The 19,007-nt window shown below is 31.4% G+C and overlaps 3 protein-coding genes and 1 long non-coding RNA gene across 4 annotated transcripts; 1 reads left to right on the forward strand and 3 right to left on the reverse strand.

Moving 5' to 3' along the window:
* Positions 1 to 5,938: 5,938 nt before the first annotated feature.
* LOC145745232 (hatching enzyme 1.2-like) lies at positions 5,939 to 8,596 on the reverse strand. Its single transcript, XM_082563242.1, has 8 exons — positions 8,587 to 8,596; positions 8,409 to 8,525; positions 8,117 to 8,239; positions 7,177 to 7,350; positions 6,959 to 7,030; positions 6,608 to 6,762; positions 6,195 to 6,314; positions 5,939 to 5,950 (listed from the first exon to the last, which is right to left on the reverse strand). Exons 1-8 carry the CDS (start codon positions 8,594 to 8,596, stop codon positions 5,939 to 5,941), a joined length of 783 nt encoding a protein of 260 aa, XP_082419368.1.
* A 780-nt stretch (positions 8,597 to 9,376) lies between these two features.
* LOC145746224 (hatching enzyme 1.2-like) lies at positions 9,377 to 11,343 on the reverse strand. The gene is made up of 5 exons (XM_082564445.1): positions 11,324 to 11,343; positions 10,433 to 10,590; positions 10,148 to 10,283; positions 9,800 to 9,954; positions 9,377 to 9,572 (listed from the first exon to the last, which is right to left on the reverse strand). The coding sequence occupies exons 3-5, from the start codon at positions 10,233 to 10,235 to the stop codon at positions 9,435 to 9,437; spliced, it is 381 nt and encodes a 126-aa protein (XP_082420571.1). The 5' UTR covers positions 10,236 to 10,283; positions 10,433 to 10,590; positions 11,324 to 11,343; the 3' UTR covers positions 9,377 to 9,434.
* Positions 10,457 to 11,940, reverse strand: LOC145746225 (uncharacterized). The gene is made up of 3 exons (XR_014281297.1): positions 11,850 to 11,940; positions 11,640 to 11,756; positions 10,457 to 11,436 (listed from the first exon to the last, which is right to left on the reverse strand). It is a non-coding gene; the product is annotated as an uncharacterized LOC145746225 (long non-coding RNA).
* Positions 11,941 to 12,464: 524 nt separating this feature from the next.
* LOC145746223 (calcium uptake protein 1, mitochondrial-like) lies at positions 12,465 to 17,875 on the forward strand. The gene is made up of 8 exons (XM_082564444.1): positions 12,465 to 13,316; positions 13,763 to 13,957; positions 14,495 to 14,641; positions 14,843 to 14,999; positions 15,568 to 15,689; positions 16,084 to 16,215; positions 16,491 to 16,658; positions 16,849 to 17,875. Exons 1-8 carry the CDS (start codon positions 13,044 to 13,046, stop codon positions 17,068 to 17,070), a joined length of 1,416 nt encoding a protein of 471 aa, XP_082420570.1. The 5' UTR covers positions 12,465 to 13,043; the 3' UTR covers positions 17,071 to 17,875.
* Positions 17,876 to 19,007: the final 1,132 nt, after the last annotated feature.

Raw genomic sequence — 19,007 nt, forward strand, 5'->3', positions numbered from 1 at the left:
AAAGTACGGTAGGTTTTTAACGATAACGATGTGGTATATTAATGTTGCGGCCTCTGCGCGAGGTTGGTAATTTAATACCATCAGATAGGATGTCTGTGTTTTCAATTTGTGGAATAATAGTTTGTACCGGTGTATTGCTTTGACCATTATTGTTTCGATACCAGTTGGTTGGCAACTTTAAACTATAACGCCACAACCGGTTTCGATTCACGACTTTTGATTGATGTTTTGGTGAACGTCTGATCCGGTACACCACGTCGTTAATACGCTTAATTATCTTAAATGGACCTTGCCACGGCGACGACAGTTTTGGGGATAGACCCTTTTTTCTTTGGGGGCAATGCAGCCATACAGGTTCCTGTTCGTTTAGTAACTTTGTCGCAGTTGAACGATCGTAATACTTCTTCATTTTTTGGCCGGATAAATGTAGTTGTTCGAGCAAATTCGTGAGCTTCATCAATGTTGATTTGAGCTTTCTTGGCAAATTCCCACGCTGAATATTTAGTGATTTCCGGTCGACCGAATATAAAGTCTGTAGGTAAATTTATTTCCCTGCCAAACGTTAGTTTAGCGGGGGTATGCTCTGTACTTTCATGTACTGCTGTACGATATGCCATTAATATATATGGCAGTTGTTGATCCCAATCGCGTTGGCCTTTTTCTACGGACATTGCTAACTGAGCCTCCAAAGTTCGATTAAATCGTTCGACCATTCCGTCTGCTTGCGGCCAATATGGTGTAGTTCTGGTCTTTACAATATCAAAAGCTTTCATCATTTCTTTAAACAGGTGGGACTCGAAGTTGGAACCTTGATCGCTTATAATTTCGCAAGGCACACCGAACCGTAGAAAGAATTGCTCTATAAGTAGTTTAGCCACCGTAGCAGTTTCTTGGTTCGGCATCGGGTATGCTTCTGGCCACTTTGTGAAATAATCCATTACCACAAGAATGTATCGATTACCCAAATAAGATGTCGGTAATGGCCCCAATACGTCAATGGCTACTCTTTCTAATGGATAGCCCACCTGGTGTAATTTCATTGGCTCTTTTTGTTTATTTAAAGGTCCTTTTCTTGAAGCACACTTGTAACAGGTTTTGCAATGAGCTGCAACATCCGTCTGGCTATTATTCCAATGAAATTTTCTCCGCAATCGTTCTTTTGTTTTTTTGATACCAAAATGTCCGGAGCTTGCATTTCCGTGCATTAAACCCAAAATTAGTTGTTGGTGGCACTTGGGCACAATTAGCTGCATTGTTGTTTCTGTACCACTGGAGTTTTCCCATGCCCGATACAATATACCGTTTTTTACGACAAGCGAAGCCCATTGATGGTAATATGATTTAGCTGTTTGGCTTAAGGGTGACACTTGGCTCCAGTCGGGTAGAACATCGCTGGCTTCCTTCCACAGCAGAATACATTTTATGTCAGGGTCGCCTAGCTGAGCCTCACGCAAATCAGTGTCGGAAACGGTGTTTGAGATACACGAATAAACACAAGTATCAATTGGTAAAAATTTACTTTCTGCTCGATTACAGTAGTTGCAGTTATCAGCTATGCACGGTCTGCGCGACAATGCATCTGCATTATTATGTTGCACACCAGGACGATGAAAGATTTTAATGTCGTATTGCTCCAGCCTTTCAAGCCAGCGAGCCATTTGACCATCTGGATTTTTAAAATTCAAAAGCCATTTTAGGGAACTATGGTCACTTCTTATGTGCACTGTTCGACCGTAAATATAAAAATGAAAATGTTCTACGGCCCTAACAATTGCCAAAAGCTCTTTCCGGGTTGTGCAGTAGTTTCTTTCTTGTCTTGAAAGGGCTTTTGCATAATATTCAATAACACACTCGTTACCGGTTTCGTTGCGTTGGCTCAACACAGCTCCTATGGCGCTGTCACTAGCGTCAGCGTCGATTATAAACTGACCGTTAGGGGTTGCAAAGCTTAAAACTGGTGCTGTGATAAGTCCAAGCTTTAAGTTTTTGAAAGAATTTGTGCAATCCCGCGTCCAAACAAACTTTTTATCTTTTTCCAAAAGACCATACAACGGTTGAGCTAAATCCGCAAAATTTTGTATAAATTTTCTATAGTAGGATGCTAATCCCAGAAAGCTCTGCAATTGCTTAAGACTGGTAGGTTGTGGCCATTCCTTAACAGCTTTTACTTTTTCTGGTGGTGTTGATATTCCACTGGCCGAAATGACGTGTCCCAGGTATTCTACTTTATTGCAAAATAAGTTACACTTTGCTGAATTTAGCATGAGGTTAGCGTTCATTAGACGTTTAAAAACTACTTCCAGGTTTTCATAAAGTTGGTTAAACGTTTTAGCGTGAATTAATATATCATCCAAGTATACGAGACAAACAGAGGATGGTATACCTTGCAACACTTGTTCCATCAATCTCTCAAACGTACTTGGACTACCACAAAGTCCAAATGGCATTACGTTAAAATGATATAATCCATTTCCAGTTGAGAAGGCTGTTTTTTCTTTGTCAACTGGGTCAACCAGCACCTGCCAATAACCGCACTTCAAGTCAAGCGTGGCAAACCATTTTGACCCACTGACTGCATCTAATATAGAATCTATTCTTGGCAAGGGATAGGAATCCCTTTTAGTTATATTGTTTAACTGGCGGTAATCCACACAGAACCGAGTTGTGCCATCTTTTTTCTTCACCAATACCACTGGTGAGCACCAAGGACTAAAAGACGGAGAAATTATTCCGTCTTCTAGCATTTTTTTTACAAGCTTGTCAGCTTCTACTTGCTTGGATTGCGGCAACCTTAGCGGCCTTTGTTTTATTGCTGCTGTGTTACCGGTATTAATACGGTGAAAGGTAGAATTGGTAGGAAGTTTTCCTTTAGCATGCCTTACAAAACTTTCAATTAAGTGTTTTACTTTTTTACATTGATCCGAATCTACAAATTTTACGGCTCTTTTTATCATGTTTTGGGTATCGTCGTCATCGGTAAACACGCCTTCGTTTTCTATTTTGATCACTTTTGGGTATGGCTTGTTTCTTGCTACCACTTGAAGTTTTACTTTTTCAAGGTCATTTTGAAGAAAGGTCGATGTAAGGTTAATGTTGAAGCGATATTTTTGTAAAAAGTCCAGTCCAATGATTCCTTCTTCTAATATATCCGACACTAACACGTTGTGGTCATAATATATGGCATTGAATCTACACTTGATAGTACAACTTCCTTGCACTGGTAATTTTTCATTGCCTATTCCATTTAAAACGAAGTGTGAAGGCTCCAGCGACAGTTTGGCTGCTTTAAAGGCTTTAAAGCTTAATACCGTGGCGTCAGCGCCGGTATCCACGAGCATAAAAAATTTACAATTATTAATAAAAATATTACAATAAAGTCCATTTTGGCGACTGTTAGTTGTCGCACTAATATTAACAGTTGGGATGTTGTTATTTAAAGTCGAGTGCCATCCCTTAAACTCGACTACTGGCCGTTTCCCTGTCGGCCAAAGCTGCCATTTCGCGCCCGTCTTCCACTTTGGGGTCGTTCATAAACGTTACTTGGCCTTTTGCATAAGGTGTCTGTTAATTCGTTAATGGCTTGGCGCATAGACATTATTTCGCGAGTAAGGCTTACGTCATCTTCCTGCTCAGAATTTATTGCTCGAATCGGTCCATCTTTATTGTATCTGGTCGTTCCTTCAATTTCCAGTCTTAAAGCTACTTTTAAAGCTTCGTCCATTGAAATGGGACTATACATTTTTATTGTCGAATATAGTTCCCAATTGCTTTTAAGGGCATTGGTGAAGCAATTTGCTTTTAACAAGTCCAGCTGCTCTTTGTCTACGCAGTCGTAAATAGGGCATTGTTTTACGATGTTATTGAGTTCTTCCGCTAAATCCACTAATTTTTCATTTTTTCCACGAACTCTTGTATGCAACAGAGATACCGGGTCAACAAGCTTTTTCCCAAACTTTTGGTCTAACTTCGCACGAACAATTGAGAAGTTTTTTCTTTCTTCGGGGCGTAGGCTAGTTACCACACTCGACGCTGAATTTCTTAGGTGTAGGGCCAATCTAACACCTTTTGAACTTTCTGACCAACGGTTAAATTCAGCCGCTAATTCAAACCTAGCGATGAAATCCTCCCACGACGACTGGCCATCAAATGAGTCTACTGTCACAGTGTCAAAACGTGGCGAACAACCTTCCGCCAATTTGCTAGCAGGCAGCGACAACGTTTCTTTTAAATTTAGTGCTTCTGTAATCTCTACCTTGGCGCTTTGCAACATATTGTTGGCTGTTTTTTCTGCGTCAATTGTTGCCTCATTTAAAATACCTTGCAGGTCTTGATCTTTTTCTTTTTGTTGAAGTATAACTTCTTGTAACTGCTTCATTGTTTCGTTGTTTTCTTTAATGAAGACTTTAACCTTTGTTTCTATGTTTTTGTATCTCGTTATTAAATCAGATACCACCTCTTCAACTCTATTATGCATTTTAGCATGAAATTCTCCCATTTGTTTTTTTAATTGTACATTAACTTCTTCTATTATTTTTTCTTGTATTTCATTAGTCTTTTCCTGAAGCAAATTTTCTATTTCTTCGTGCAATTTAAAAGAAATTTCCGAATCGTCCAACACATTTTCTTGAGATCTCGGCAGGACCTCCATTGTAACGGGTTTTGTTATAAAATCACTCAATTTTATTATGTTATCACAGTTGTATTAACTTAATTGTCCTTATTTAAATAGAATTCAAGGTTAAACACAATATATATATACAATAACGCAATATAATATAATATCCCTATTCCAAATTTAACTAAAAGATTATACTAAACTATCAGATCAAAAGCATACACTAAAAGTACCAACACTTTACAAAAACGATAAGAAAAGTGGCTCATAGATAAGGTAAATCAGAGCCATAAGGTAAGTTAGAGCCCCCAAGGAAGTGTTTGGCTACAAAAGTTCGCTACAATATTCTCATGTATTCGCATAGAAAATAACATACAAACAATGCAATCTTTACTAAAATAACAATATGAATTCAACAATTTCAATCACCTTTATATTGAGGTCTCCAGTATCCCCATTCCCCAACAACAATAGCCTTGTAAAGTTTTATCAGCGCTTCAAGTTTAAATTTACCAATACAATTAATAGTATTTACGCAAGTATATCGTTGCAAGATTAATAAAAATACTTAAATAACAGGTTACAATTTCGAAAAACAAGATGTTAGCAATCGATTTTGTTAAATAACTTGTTAAATAATCACTGGTACTTTACATACCTTAATCAAATGCTTTAGGACTCTGTATCTCCATCGAGCAGTGTAATTGGGCCAGTCACGTGACAACTTTGGTCTACTTTATGATTGCCTTTTGTGCACAGTTTTAACCCCAGTAGTCGGCGTAGGCTATAGACTCTGATTTTGTACCTCATCAAATTTAAATTGTTTTATATTTTAAGACTTTCAACATAGGTTTTACATTTTCAATAAATTGTAATAGCTTTTACTAAATTTGCACTTTAGTACCAACACTGTTATACCTAACTCGTTATCTTGTAACCAATATCTGCCCAATGATTGAATCTACTTAATTTAATCTATTCAAGCTGCTTTTATTTATTTAACACAAAAAATAATAACACAAACTACAACGTATATATATAACAATTTAATTAATTTTTTTAATTTATTATATATTTATCAAATTACAGTCTAAACTTATCTTAATCTTAACTTTAAACCCTAATTATTTTTGGGCAGCAAACTGACCAAAAAGCTATTGGACCGGTATTAAAAGCAAAACACAAAAAAGCGCAAACAATAAAAAAACACATGCGTAATAAATGACAATAGAGAATAAAGAATCTCATGTAGCTGGGATCCAGCTAAATAATACAGCATAAAACGCCAAAGCTTACTAAAAGTGAACTTTTACTAATTATTTTTTACTTTAAAATCTGTAACAAAACACATAATAGATATAAACAAAGAGCAACAACTTTTATAGCTAAATTCTTTAACAAAACTATTAGAAAATTAATTTTAATTAATCGACAGAAATATTTGTAATAACAATTTTTTTTGGTAGGCTGCTTTATATTATTTTTCTAGTTCTAATCGCAACTAAAAAATTTTCATTTTTTTTTTAAATTATTAAAAAAAATATGTATAAACGTTAAAGATTGTAAGTATAAACAATACGCCAGGGTTGCAGTTTAACTGCTTGCTGTTAGAAGTTTGACATGTTATTATTGTTGTTGATGGTGGCGATTTATACAAAGCCCTTAGTTGAAAACTGTCGTGTGCAGATAAACCATGTCTCTAAGGTGAAAAAAAACTATAAATTTTGCGATTAAAACATTTTATAAAATGCTGAATTTGAAAAATGTTATCGAACAAATAAGCATTATCCCACAGCCTTATTAGAAATAAATCTTTAGGGCCTAACTGCTGCTTCCGTTACAGTTTTACACATATACGTTTTGAAGGATAAAAAAGCTTGTTGTAACCAAATCATTAAAAAAATTCAACATGTAAAGCAATTTGTTTCTATTTAATATATAATTTCTTTGTCAATAATTTTTTAATTCTACTAGTTATTATCTCATACATACGTTGGGCCTAATAGTTCTTCCCTCTCTTGTTGTAATAGTAGGGCTACTATCATCAATTGCAAAGTAGTAACTTCCATAATGCATAACAGAACCATAATCGTATGGTGAGCTTCCCAGACTGATTTCATTGCGTCTTAAAAAATTGCGTCCACGTCCTATAATTTTAAATCGTGTTTAATTAATCCCTTTTTTAAAAAGCAACTATATTATTAAAAAAAAAATTTTTTTTTTTTCAAATAATTTTTTTAATAATTTATACACAAAAATCTATAACTCCTCTTAAACATTTCAATAAAACTTATATAAAGAATTTGTTTCTATTTGTTAACCATATGAGTTTAAATCATTTACCTGGAATAATGTTGTCAGTAATAATTCGAATAAATTTGTCTCGATCAGGCCTGCTCTGCTCATGCCAAAATCCTAAAGCGTGCATCATTTCGTGTATAACAATTCCTTTGGTTCAACACCCTGGCGCTAGGTTTATCTTAATATGTAAAGGATGTGATGAATTTACATGTTTTTAATAAGTTAACTTGACTAAATTTATATGTTTTTAATGATTTAACTTGAAGTGTAAGTATTCACAGTTTGATTGCCTCCTATTCTTCCAACATATGAACTGCACCCATCACCAACTTGAAACGAAATATAATCTTTTTCGTATGTACGCAACAGAAATATAATATCAGCCAGCAGCAAGAAGTCCGAAATTGCGTCATTTATTGCCTCAATTCCAGTATCTACAAGTACAAGTTAAATGCCTTATAATGTGTTATTCGGAGCATATATGTTGTTTGGTAAAGTCATTGGTTTTTCTTTGATGCTAAATTACACTTTGGCATACTAACCCCTTTTCAAAATACAGAGTGAGAAGGTAAAGGGAAGTAAAATGGTCGTGGTTAAATGAAGACTTTAAAAAAATCAGTATTTTTATAGGTGTTTGTTAGCTAAGAATTATTCCGGTAGTTATAAATTTCTTTTTTAAATTTCTTTTTATAAATTTCTCTTGCTCAATTTTAATATTGTCTTGCTCAATTTCAATATCGTTATGTTTATGTTGCAACTAGAGCATTGTTGAAGGTCTATTGTATTTTTGTAGCTTGGCTTTTCCCGAGCTAATATGTAAATCGTGAAATCAATACTCGTAAGTTAAACATGTGATGCGACAAAAGAATTGTCTACAGCTGCCCTTGTTCGGGCGTTGTCTTATATAAAAATTCAAAGAATGCTTTCAATAAATTCTAATTTCTCTTTTTTATATATGTTTCGACGCGAAAACTATAGTAAATTATTTACAGACGCTTTTAATACTCTTATATTAAAAAAGTATTAAAAAATATGTGCTATTTTTCTGACCAGGTTGTTTACTGAACTAACTTAACATTTTAAACTTATTTAAGTACTCGTTTATCAAATGTATTTTTTGATTGCAACAGTTTTAATATACTTGTTTATACTTGTTTAAAATTGCAACAGTTTTAATATACTAGTTTATTAATCAATTACCATCAAATCCAGACTGTATAACATAAGGTACAAGAAGTCTTCCCTCTTGGTTTCGACTTAACCATAAGAGTCTCTCCTCTGATGTTACCCCTCTTGCATCACGACTAATTATGTCACTACTATCTATATAAAAACTATATTTAAAAACTTTCTTAAAAAGTAAATTATACAAGTATTGAGAAAAACATAACAATATAGGCTTTTTAATATTAAAATAGAAAATGTTACATTTCTTCTTTTACTTAGTAAGTATATAGGGTTCAATTCATTTTTACAATTTAAAAAAACTTACACCCTTGTTTCATATTGATGGTATTTTCATTTTCTTCAATGTTTACAGCTTGCAGAATTTTGGTAGATTTTCCTGTCGCTGCCCTGGCCACAACTATTAGCACAATCATACCAAAAACTAAAACAAAAACAAATATTTCTAACTCAATCAATTTAAAAAATAAATCTTTCGTACATACCTGCCTTCATCTTGAATTTTAATTTGGTATTACTTCAAAGCTTATGAAAAATTAACCTTAAATACGACTATCACAGTCGTATAAATTTTAATTTTGCGTTAAGAATCATGAAACTGCATTTAAAACGTGTTAAAATCAATATTAGGACTTAACCACACAAAGAACTTTTATATCAAAAGTAAAGCCTAGATTCATGTATCGATAATAAAAATTTAAAATTAAGCCACCTGGCAAAGAAGAACCTAGGTAGGTAAAACATTTTATTTATTTGAACAGTATATTTTTAGTATTTTGTTACGTCAAACAATATTTCCCAGGTTTTTTTGCGCTTTTATTAATAAAGTAATAAACTAGATTCATTTGATATTTAAACATGACTCAAATTTGTTTGGTCATTTTTATATTTATAAATTGATGAATGTATAATTAATGTTATAAGAACGGTGTTTCAATATTGCATTAAAATTTTCCTGGATTTTTGTTTAAACAAAGACAATTCGTTGAAACGTAAAAAATAGCTATTATAGGATGGCTTACAATTTAAAAAATTTTGTTTTTTAAAGCTGGTGATTTAGATTTGTAATTAAGTATTAGCCTAACAAAAAAAGCATGATGCTAACAAAATAACAGACCTCGCTTTTAATGCTATTAACCTTAAAACTTTCTTAACAACTTGAAATATATTTTCTTCGTTAAATAGAACTAACTTTAGTAGGCAAATACTTTAGAAAACTAATTTTATTTAATTGACAATTTATCGTTAAACAATGTTTAAGGATATATAGGCTACTTGTTTTTTTTTTTTTTGAAAATTTCAAAGTTAATTTTTTTTTTAAATTATGAGAAAACTAAAAAATCGTAAATATGTTGGATACAGCAAGTATGAACAATAAGCCAAAATTGAGGACCAACGGTTGGGAATTGGAAGTTCGCAACTCATACAAAGCTCTTAGTTGAAAACTGTCGTGTGCAGATAAACCATGCCTCTAAAATAAAAAAAATAACAACGTTTAACCAGTTGAATATATTTTGTGTAAACAAGTTATAAAATATTGTATTTATTAAGTTATAAAATGTTGTATTTAGTAATTAACAATCTTATTGTGACCTAATTCTTAAAAATGTCAACTTTTGTGACAATTGTATCAAGTCAATATTAGATTACTATGTCAATAAATTTTAAAGTAATCTTAGGTATTTTTTTTATACATACGTTGCCCACAACAATTCTTCCATCTGTAGTTGTTATTACAGGCATGCCAGTATCTGATGCGAAGTCAAAACTATCATAATGCATAACAGAACCATAATCGTAGGGTGAGCTGCTCAGAATTATCGCATTCTCTATATCGAAGTTGTTTTCCATCCCTACAATTTTAAACCGTGTTTAATTATATATTTATTTAAAAAGCTACTATTTTATTAAAACGAAAAACCTTTTTTAAATAAGGTTTTTAAATAACTCTTAAATACTAATTTATAACACAAACCGAAGTATGCAAATAAATATAATAGTAAAAAAATATTATTATTGTTAGCTATACGAGTTTTTGCCAATCACCTGGAATAATGTTGTCAGTATTAATTCGAAGAAATTGGTCTCTATCAGGTCTGCTCTGCTCATGCCAAAATCCTAGAGCGTGCATCATTTCGTGTATAACAATTCCTTTGGTCCAGCATCCTGATGATAGATTAATCTAAATATAATAAGGTACTGTTCCGTATATATAGTTAAGAACCGTATATAATAAGTTAATATGTTTCCAATAGGCTAATCTATTTTTTTAAAACTAATTGTTTTCTGCTGATGGTCGAATTATATTACGTTTAAAGTTTTATTATTTACTGTTTGTCTGCCCCCTATTCTTCCAACAAATGAATTGCATCCTCCTGTACCAACTTGAAACGAAATATAATCTTCCTCATTCGTTCGCAACAGGAATACAATATCAGCCAGCAACAAGAAGTCCGAAACTGCATCATTTATTGCCTCAATTCCAGCGTCTACAGGGAAAAAATAGGTATTTTTGGTAAACTTATTAGTCTTTGTTTGATGCCAATTTATTCAATCCAGAATTTACGTGATACTAAAAGTAGATGTTTTTTTGTCGATTTCCACTAAGCGTAATGTTAATTTATAGTTAAATAAATCGATTTCCACATAAGCGTAATGTTAATTTATAGTTAAATAATGCTGATATTTTTGAAATACTATGTTTATAATTTATTTCAAACAGTTATGCCAACTTCTGACGTGTGCCTGTCACTCAGTTAACTTTCGTGGCACTAAGACATGAACTTTTAACCAAATCACATGAACTTTTACCCAATCAAACTTTGCGACTGTAGGACCCTGATAACATCTGAACCACCCCCCAGGAAATAATCTGTTAAAAGTTAAAAAAAAATAAATGGGTTCAATTAGACTGGGGTTTAAATATTTAAGTTTGTAGAAACGTTTTTTACTTCAAGGGTTATCAGGGTCGTTTTTTTAGTTTTAAAACATTCTTAACTTTGTTATCGTGTCAACGTTACGTTTGTATTGTAACTAGGGTCGTATCACATTGTAGTTTTTGTAGCGTGGCGTTTCCCAAGCTAATCATGCAAATCATAAAATCGATCCTAAAAGATTAAATACGTGATACTAGTTTGGACCTGACCCGCTGCTCTTGGTTACTGGGGAATGTTAATTTTAAATCCTTAACATTTTACTGCGCAGTTATTCTTATTTTTTTACCACCAAATCCACGTTGTATAACATAAGGTACAAGAAGTCTTCCCTCTTGGTTTCGATTTACCCATAAGAGTCTCTCTCTCCTTTTCCATCACGACTAATTATATCACTACCATCTATAGAAATAAAAATTATCATTAAAACACGTTAAATATTATAAACCATAAACGTTTATGAAGCAACATCTGTGTTATTTTTGAAAAGTTCAATTATAAAAGATAAAAATATAGAACGTAAAAATTAACAATAGAAGCCTTACTTGTATTTAAACAATTACAAAATGTAATAGGCATATATTTTTTTAAATATTGCATCTTACATCCATGTTTCATATTGATGGTATTTTCATTTTCTTCAGTGTTTATATTTTGCAGATTTTCTACAGATCTTCCAAGTGCTATTTTTGCAACCAGTATTAGCACAACTATGCCCAAAACTATAAAAAAATGATTTTGTGATAACTTTATTAAAACAAAAAGATTTTATAATAACTTTAGTAAATTTAAAAAAATATCTATATTTTGCATACCCATCTTCATCTTGAATTTTCTTTTAGTATTTCTCTAAAAAGCTTATAAAAGATCAATTTCAAGTACGCCCTGACTGCCGTGTTTATTTCGACTTAGTGCCATGGTAAGCAAATTATTTTTCCTTTTATTGTTAAGAAGGCAACTTGATACTTCATTCACGCCTTAAAATAAATATTGTTATTTAATTGCACAAAGAACTATCTGTATAAAAAGTAATATTGCCGTTTTTATTAAAATAATGAAATGTTTTTTTAATCGCCAAGCTAAAAGAAGCATGGGTAAAGAAAATATTTTTTTTTCTTTGAACAGTTTTTTTTAATTCTTTACCACAAACAACAGTATTACCAGAATTGTAATAAAGCTTATATCAATGCAACGCAAAAAATAATAATTTGACGTATTTTTCTATATTTTCATATTTATCATTAATGTTGTTTTAAAATGTAGATGTAACTTTATGTTTTTACAATAGAAACCAAAGTTTTTATTGCAGTCCTACTAATTACCGCACAGGACCACACGGGACCGCACAGGACCACACGGGACCGCACAGGCCATACATAACAATACATTTACCACACAAGCAGACAAAATAACAAATAAATTGTAGTGGTCCTATGCGGTCCCTTGTGGTAATAGTAAGACCCTTTTTATTGTAAATATATTATTAAATTGTAAATTGCTGTTGGAGTTTGCACTTAAGAAAAATCCAGCCAGCTAATAGGGTTGGTTTCACAGCTCAGTCATTTGGCAACGGGTGAAAGTTGCACTTTCTGACTATCAGACTATTCTAACCTATTAAAAATACAAGCTTAAATTTTTTTTTGTATATATCTTTATCCTCGATGTGGGAAAGTCGAATGCGCGACTTAAACATAGAGTAACATCAGTTACTCCGACCCAGTCTCGAGTTGCCTGTGGCTGTTTGGGATAATATAGTGACTATAATTGCCCAGTAATTACACTGCTGATTAAGTGCTGGCTCAGCAGGAGTTCATACTGTTTATAGCGCCTTACTCAAGGGCGCTACAGCATGAGATCAGTGGGGATTGAATTCACGACCTCATGTGCGGTGTAGCAAGAGTTCTTACCACTACACCACGCTGCCGGTTTAAATGTTACCTTACATCCATTTTTTAATAAATACAGCTGGACCCAAATTTTAACTAATCTGCTAATAAAAGTTTGTTACAATGAACAGCAAGAACATGGTGTTACTTGGTGCAACAGTTGGGAGTTATCTCTATTACAAAAACAACCTACCAAACTCAAAAGTGCAATCAAAGGTTTATGAAATGGATGTTACAAGCAATCAAAATATTTTGAAAATGCCTAGATTTATACAAAATGAAGCTTTCTGTCAGTCGTCAATAGAAAGTACAAAATCCAGTGACATGTCGCTAAAGGAAAATGCAAGTGGCGAAAATCAGGAAATCGTCAAGAGTGCGAAAAGATCTGGTTTTAAGGTAAAAGTTGCAATTTTTAGAATGGGTTAAAAAGTACTTTTAACAACGAAATTAGTTCTTTTGAGAATAAAATTAAATTAAACGTAATTTAAATAGTATCACTGAACGATAAAATACCTAATATCTTTATATCAAATCTTAATATTAAAAACATCAATGTAATTTTAAACTGATACCAAATTTTTTTGTTGTTTTGACCAAATTTTTAAACCGATTCTCAAATGTTATTATTTTATTACAATTTGGCACACAATGAGTTAAATTATATATAAATTCAATATAATCCTAGTCAAATAATTTAATCTTTTCGTGGTTGTTTTAATAAATTTTACTGGCCTCAAAGTAAATGTATATTTGAATTTAAAGTTTTTAAGATGTAAAAACTGTTACAGTATTAGTTTAATTACCTTGCATTTGGTAATTTAATAAAGAATTTTTTCTAACAGGATAGTCGTTTTATTGAATACGAAAACCGTATCAGAGCTTACTCAACTCCTGATAAAATTTTTCGTTACTTTGCTACTTACAAGTTTGTGTATGTTAACGGAGAAAGCGAAATCTTTATGACCCCTGAAGATTTTTTGAGGTCAATTACGCCAGGGGAAAAACAACCTGAGAAACTTGGCTTGGATAAGTTTAAGGTAAAATATAAATAAAGCTGTCAGGTATAAAGATATTCTACTCGTCTTTCTATAATAAATTTGACGCAGTATTTTGCTTAAAACATACAGTAGGCCTAAAATGTTGTTTTAAACAATTGCAATTCGTTTGAAAATTGCAAATGGAGTTTAATATTAAGTTTTACAATGGGTGTTGTTAGCAATTAAAACCGTTATTTTATTTGTGATTGTTTTGGTTAATTGTGGTCAAACTTGTTGAGATTATTTAGGTAAAAGTATTTGTGTTATTAAAATTGACATTTTAGTATTATCAATAAATTATTTAAACGATTTTGAAGTTTACTATTATTTTTTTGAAAACTTGAGTTTATTTATTATCGGCGGTCTAAACTTTTGCAATTAAAAAATTTGTTTTAAATGATCAATAAATTTATACTTACTTTTATAGGCCTATTGATTGCTAGTGCATTTATTAAAATAGGGATTTAGTGTAGACTATAATTGAAATCTGTTGAACTATCATAAGATTGTTGTTATAAAAATTTTGTTCATCTTAAGATAAGAAAAATATCAGATGAAAATGGAGAAAAAATGTCGGATGTCATCACTGAAAAATTTAAGTCTTCGCTTCCAGAAAAAAGCTTATTTTCAGCAATCGGAAAATGTGGATTTATAAATTTTAGTGATTATCTTTTTTTGTTAACTGTAAGTTGTAATATTTAACAGAAAAACAAATACTAATAAAGTGAAGCTGAATAAATTAAAAAGGAAAGCCAAGTTGATAAAATCAAATATGTAAAGTTTTTGTTTTAAAAAATATCTTGCCTTTTCATCTTTATTTATTTAATTTAGATTTTGACTTTGTATCAAGATAAAATTGTAAACAAACAGTATTTATTTATTAAGGTACTCTCAACACCCCAAAGAAACTTCGAGATAGCATTTCGGATGTTTGATTTAAATGGTGATGGTGAAGTGGATATCGATGAATTTCAACAAGTTACAAATACTGCAAGGTCACAAACTTCATTCGGACATCGCCACAGAGATCATAAAACTACAGGTTTGTTAGATTTTTTTGATCCTTTCACTTTGCAGTTTTCAAAAAAATTCTCGTACTTTGCGGTCTTTCAGGTATTTCTTTCTCATGCTTTATGGTACTGCTGAATTTTTTCTTGAACATTACGGTTCTACCTAATTTTTCCTGCTGATTCTTTCTCATACTTTACGGTCCTATAGTTATTTGAAAACTGTTAAGTACAAGTGATCGAATTTTTTTAGGTGTAGGCCTAAAAAAAATAAGTACAGCTTGCTGCAGTGTTAACCACAAAACCCAATCAGTTATTTCCCACTTATTGCTTTCATGTTTACTTTACATAAACAGCTATACAATGTATAGGGTTAATAGTACTTTTCCCTTTTTATGGAGCTATATATATATATGATACATATGTGCAAAAAAAAACTATTTTAGAGGTAGTTGTGTTAGGTAAGTTTCGGTTTTTGGTTATGAAGTCCAGGCTCACAATAAAGCTAAAATAAACAAATATTTGTATTTTGTTTGTTTGTGTGTGCCTGTTTTTAAAAAAGAGTTGTAAGGTATAAATTAAATGTTTCTTATATTTTAATAGGAAATGTAGTCAAGTCCTTCAAGGATTTAAATTCTGGGATTACTGCCTACTTCTTTGGTCCTACTGGAAAGGAAAAGAAATTAACTGTGCAACGCTTTATTGAATTTCAACAACAACTTCAGGTTAAACCAATCATCGATATCTAACACTTTAATAAGTATCAGCTTGTACCTTGTATTTTATTATTTAAATTATTTTTTATCGTAAATTTGGGAGAGCAAACTTTAAAACATCAACACAGGGTGTATAAAATATGTTACATTGACTCATCCTTGAGTTTGTTGCATTATGCATTTTCTGTCATTATTGGATATTGTCTGCTCTTTAACCTGTTAATGGTTAGCGCTATACTTAATTGCACTCAGAAATGTTTAGTAGCAATAAGAATCGAACTTAGGACATCATGTGGTAAATTTTACTGTGGGCTTTTTTTATTTACCCCAATAATGTTATTACTTTATATTTTTTTTGCAAACTTTATTAGTTAATAAAATAACAACACAATATAATTTACAGAATGATATCTTAAGACTGGAATTTAACAAGTTTGATCCCGAACAAAAGGGTTCAATTCGTGAAGTTGATTTTGCCCGAATTCTGTTATGCTATTCTGGTCTTAACCTTAAAAGACAGAAAGCAATTTTAAAAGTAAGTTATGAATTTAAAAAAAATAAATCACAAAGAATTAATATTCATGGATATGAGCTTTATTAGTATTTAATATTTTTGATGTAAAAACTTCTAATCGTATAAAAGTATTCTAAATACACATTAAGTAACTTTATTAGCTTTTGAAATTAATATTTATTATTTTTTTTTTAATTATTTTTTTGCAGATTTTGGCATTAAAAATTGATTTTAATTCCATGTGATTTCTATATTTACTTTAATTATTTAGATTAATTTTGCTTTTTAATATTTAGCGCGTGAGAAAGAAATACAATGCTGAGAACGATGAGAATGATAATGGAGTCAGTTTTCAAGAAACGCGAGATTTTTTCTTGTTCTTAAAAGACATTCATGATGTTGATGTTGCTTTCGATTTTTATCACATTGTTGGTGCAGACATCGATAAGGAAACAATGAAGCAGGTATTTCATGTTTGTATATTAAAAACTTATTTAATTTGCAAAACATTACTAAAAGTAAGTAAGTTTTTTTATTAAAATTTTTTTACTTATATTTTTTTTTTAAGTTAAATTTTTTTCAAATCAAAAATTAAAAAAAATTTTTTTTTAAATTTTGCAATTGTTTAAAGTTTATAAAATATTGTGTCTAAAGGTAGCAAAAACAGTTTCGGGGCTTGAGTTATCGGACAAAACTGTGGACGTCGTGTTCACAGCTTTTGATGAAGATGGAAATGGAACCCTGAGTAACAAGGAATTTGTTGCAGTTATGAAAAAAAGGTTAATGAGAGGCCTCGAAAAACCCAAGGACACCGGCTTGTTTAGGTTGATGGAGGCTGCGTTACACTGTGCCCTTGAAACTTCCTGGGGAAAATAAACCATTGTTGTTTTGTAAAGTTGTACAAGCACTTATAAATACTAGTTAGTAGCCTGACCTAAAGTTGGCATTTTAATTGTTGCAAAATGCTCGCAACTAATATTTGACTGTGATATTTCACTTGCGCACCACAAAGGGCAGTTTTATTTGTTTTGTAGGTCTATAAATTGGATATATATCATATACTGTCAACTATACTTCATTATATATGGATTAAACTATGTAGCATTATCTACACATTTAACCTTAATCATTTGTGTAATTACCATGCAAACTTGAAACGAACTTATTTAACTATGGCTTAAATATATCATACATGTCATTGTAGGGGACTGCATGAAATAAGATTTGTATATTGTTTTTAGATACAGCTACTAAATATTAGTTGCTATCTTTTACTTAAGGTTTGAACAACACAACCTAAAATTAGCCTGGATGTTTTTGTTGGTAAGTGATTTATGCCCTGTAAAGTCCAAAGGTAATAGTTAAGGTGCTTACTTAACTTAACTGGTTATTGATTAAATACTGTTTATACTAAACATTGATTTAAAAAAAAGTAATATAGCCCGTGTTTTATCGTACTTGTTGTAATATAGCGAGTTATTTTTAAATGTCCCATTTCTGTTGTATTTTTTCTTCATATTTTGCACTCCATAATTTAATGTTTGTTGCGCTGTTTCAATATTCATATTTGTGTTGTTTTATTCATTTTGGCTTTACGCTTAACATACTTCCTATTTTTTAAATCGTTTATAATAAATGTAACGTTGGAGTTTATCATTTTCAGCTATAAAAATACAAATGCTTGTTTATTAAGAAGTTAAAACATTTTAGGTAATGCATCATGTTATTAATAGTTATTTTATTATTGTCATAGTTTATTATCAAAAAGGTTCGGTAAGAACATTAGTTTATTTTAAAAAAACAATAATTTTGAAAGGGGATTCTTTGCTTTTAAAATTGGCAAATTTAGATTTATTTTTAGGCTTAATAATGGTAAAAACAAGAATATTCAGTATGCGTAATTTTCTGTTAAGGACTGTTCACACGACAAGGTAACGTTGCGTTATGTAACTTTACGAGTTCTAGGGATTTTTTTAAAATTTTGATAAAAAATATCTAATAAGTATACCGCTTACGAAATCTTGCGTAAATTTCGCTCCAGCCACAAAACTTTACAAAATCTTATGTAACTTTCGTACGTGTGAACATAGTCTATACATACATATGTATGGACTATGGTGTGAACGACCCTGTTCATTTTAAATGGTTGCGAAATCGTGCATTACGTTGCGTTGCGTACGCCGTGTGAACGGGCCTTTAAAGGTTAAACTTATGGTTTGTTCTAATTAACGTTGATTAAAAAAATTAAAATTTTATAAAAAAAACTAAAAAACATAAAAAACATTAAAAAAAAATTTTTGTATTAATTTAGTTAGGTATTTATAAGAACTACGTTAAAAATGGGGACTTATGATTTTAAGTAAGGTAACTTACGCATTTTAAAAATGCTGGTGTAATTTTTTAATCTGAAAACGAAAACTTTACAGCTTTAATATAAAGTAACTTTATTTTCCTTGTTGTCACTTTTTCTTTTATTGGTTAAGCTAATAAGTTTTTTTTTGAGCCAAAGGTAAGAAAAATATCCAGTCAGTTTTTAATTTATAGAAAGAAACTCATTACCCTTCAAAGATACATGGTGTCGTAACAATGGATAAAGTTTTGTATAAAATTGTCTGCATTTTTGGAATTCATTGCCGATCGTTTTTTAGTGGTATGTGACGGACCTTCCATTTTACAAGGCGACTAAAACTTAAAAAGGTTTATAAATCGAGGGAAAATGTCTAATGTTAGGTCTAGCATATGGGCAAAAGATTATCCGGCTTGTATGTTCAAATTAAATAACTTAAATACTTAAAAAATAAAAGTTTTTAAAT

The sequence above is a fragment of the Corella eumyota genome, chromosome 3 (genome assembly GCF_963082875.1).
Source record: "Corella eumyota chromosome 3, kaCorEumy4.1, whole genome shotgun sequence".
NCBI classification, from domain to species: domain Eukaryota; kingdom Metazoa; phylum Chordata; class Ascidiacea; order Phlebobranchia; family Corellidae; genus Corella; species Corella eumyota.

Excerpts from the sequence above, each read along its gene's own strand:
- LOC145745232 (XM_082563242.1), bottom strand. Across the intron at positions 7,351-8,116 it reads TATACAGTCTGGATTTGATG|ATACTGGAATTGAGGCAATA; the intron begins GTAATTGATTAA and ends TTGTACTTGTAG. Across the intron at positions 7,031-7,176 it reads TGTGAATACTTACACTTCAA|GATTTTGGCATGAGCAGAGC; the intron begins GTTAAATCATTA and ends TGCACGCTTTAG.
- LOC145746223 (XM_082564444.1), top strand. The coding sequence starts at position 13,044 with ATGAACAGCAAGAACATGGTGTTACTTGGTGCAACAGTTGGGAGTTAT. Across the intron at positions 13,958-14,494 it reads TTGGCTTGGATAAGTTTAAG|ATAAGAAAAATATCAGATGA; the intron begins GTAAAATATAAA and ends GTTCATCTTAAG. Across the intron at positions 14,642-14,842 it reads ATTATCTTTTTTTGTTAACT|GTACTCTCAACACCCCAAAG; the intron begins GTAAGTTGTAAT and ends TTATTTATTAAG.
- LOC145746224 (XM_082564445.1), bottom strand. The coding sequence starts at position 10,235 with ATGATGCACGCTCTAGGATTTTGGCATGAGCAGAGCAGACCTGATAGA. Across the intron at positions 9,955-10,147 it reads TACTGACAACATTATTCCAG|GGATGGAAAACAACTTCGAT; the intron begins GTGATTGGCAAA and ends TTAAAATTGTAG. Across the intron at positions 9,573-9,799 it reads GAAGAATTGTTGTGGGCAAC|AGGCATGGTTTATCTGCACA; the intron begins GTATGTATAAAA and ends TTTTTATTTTAG.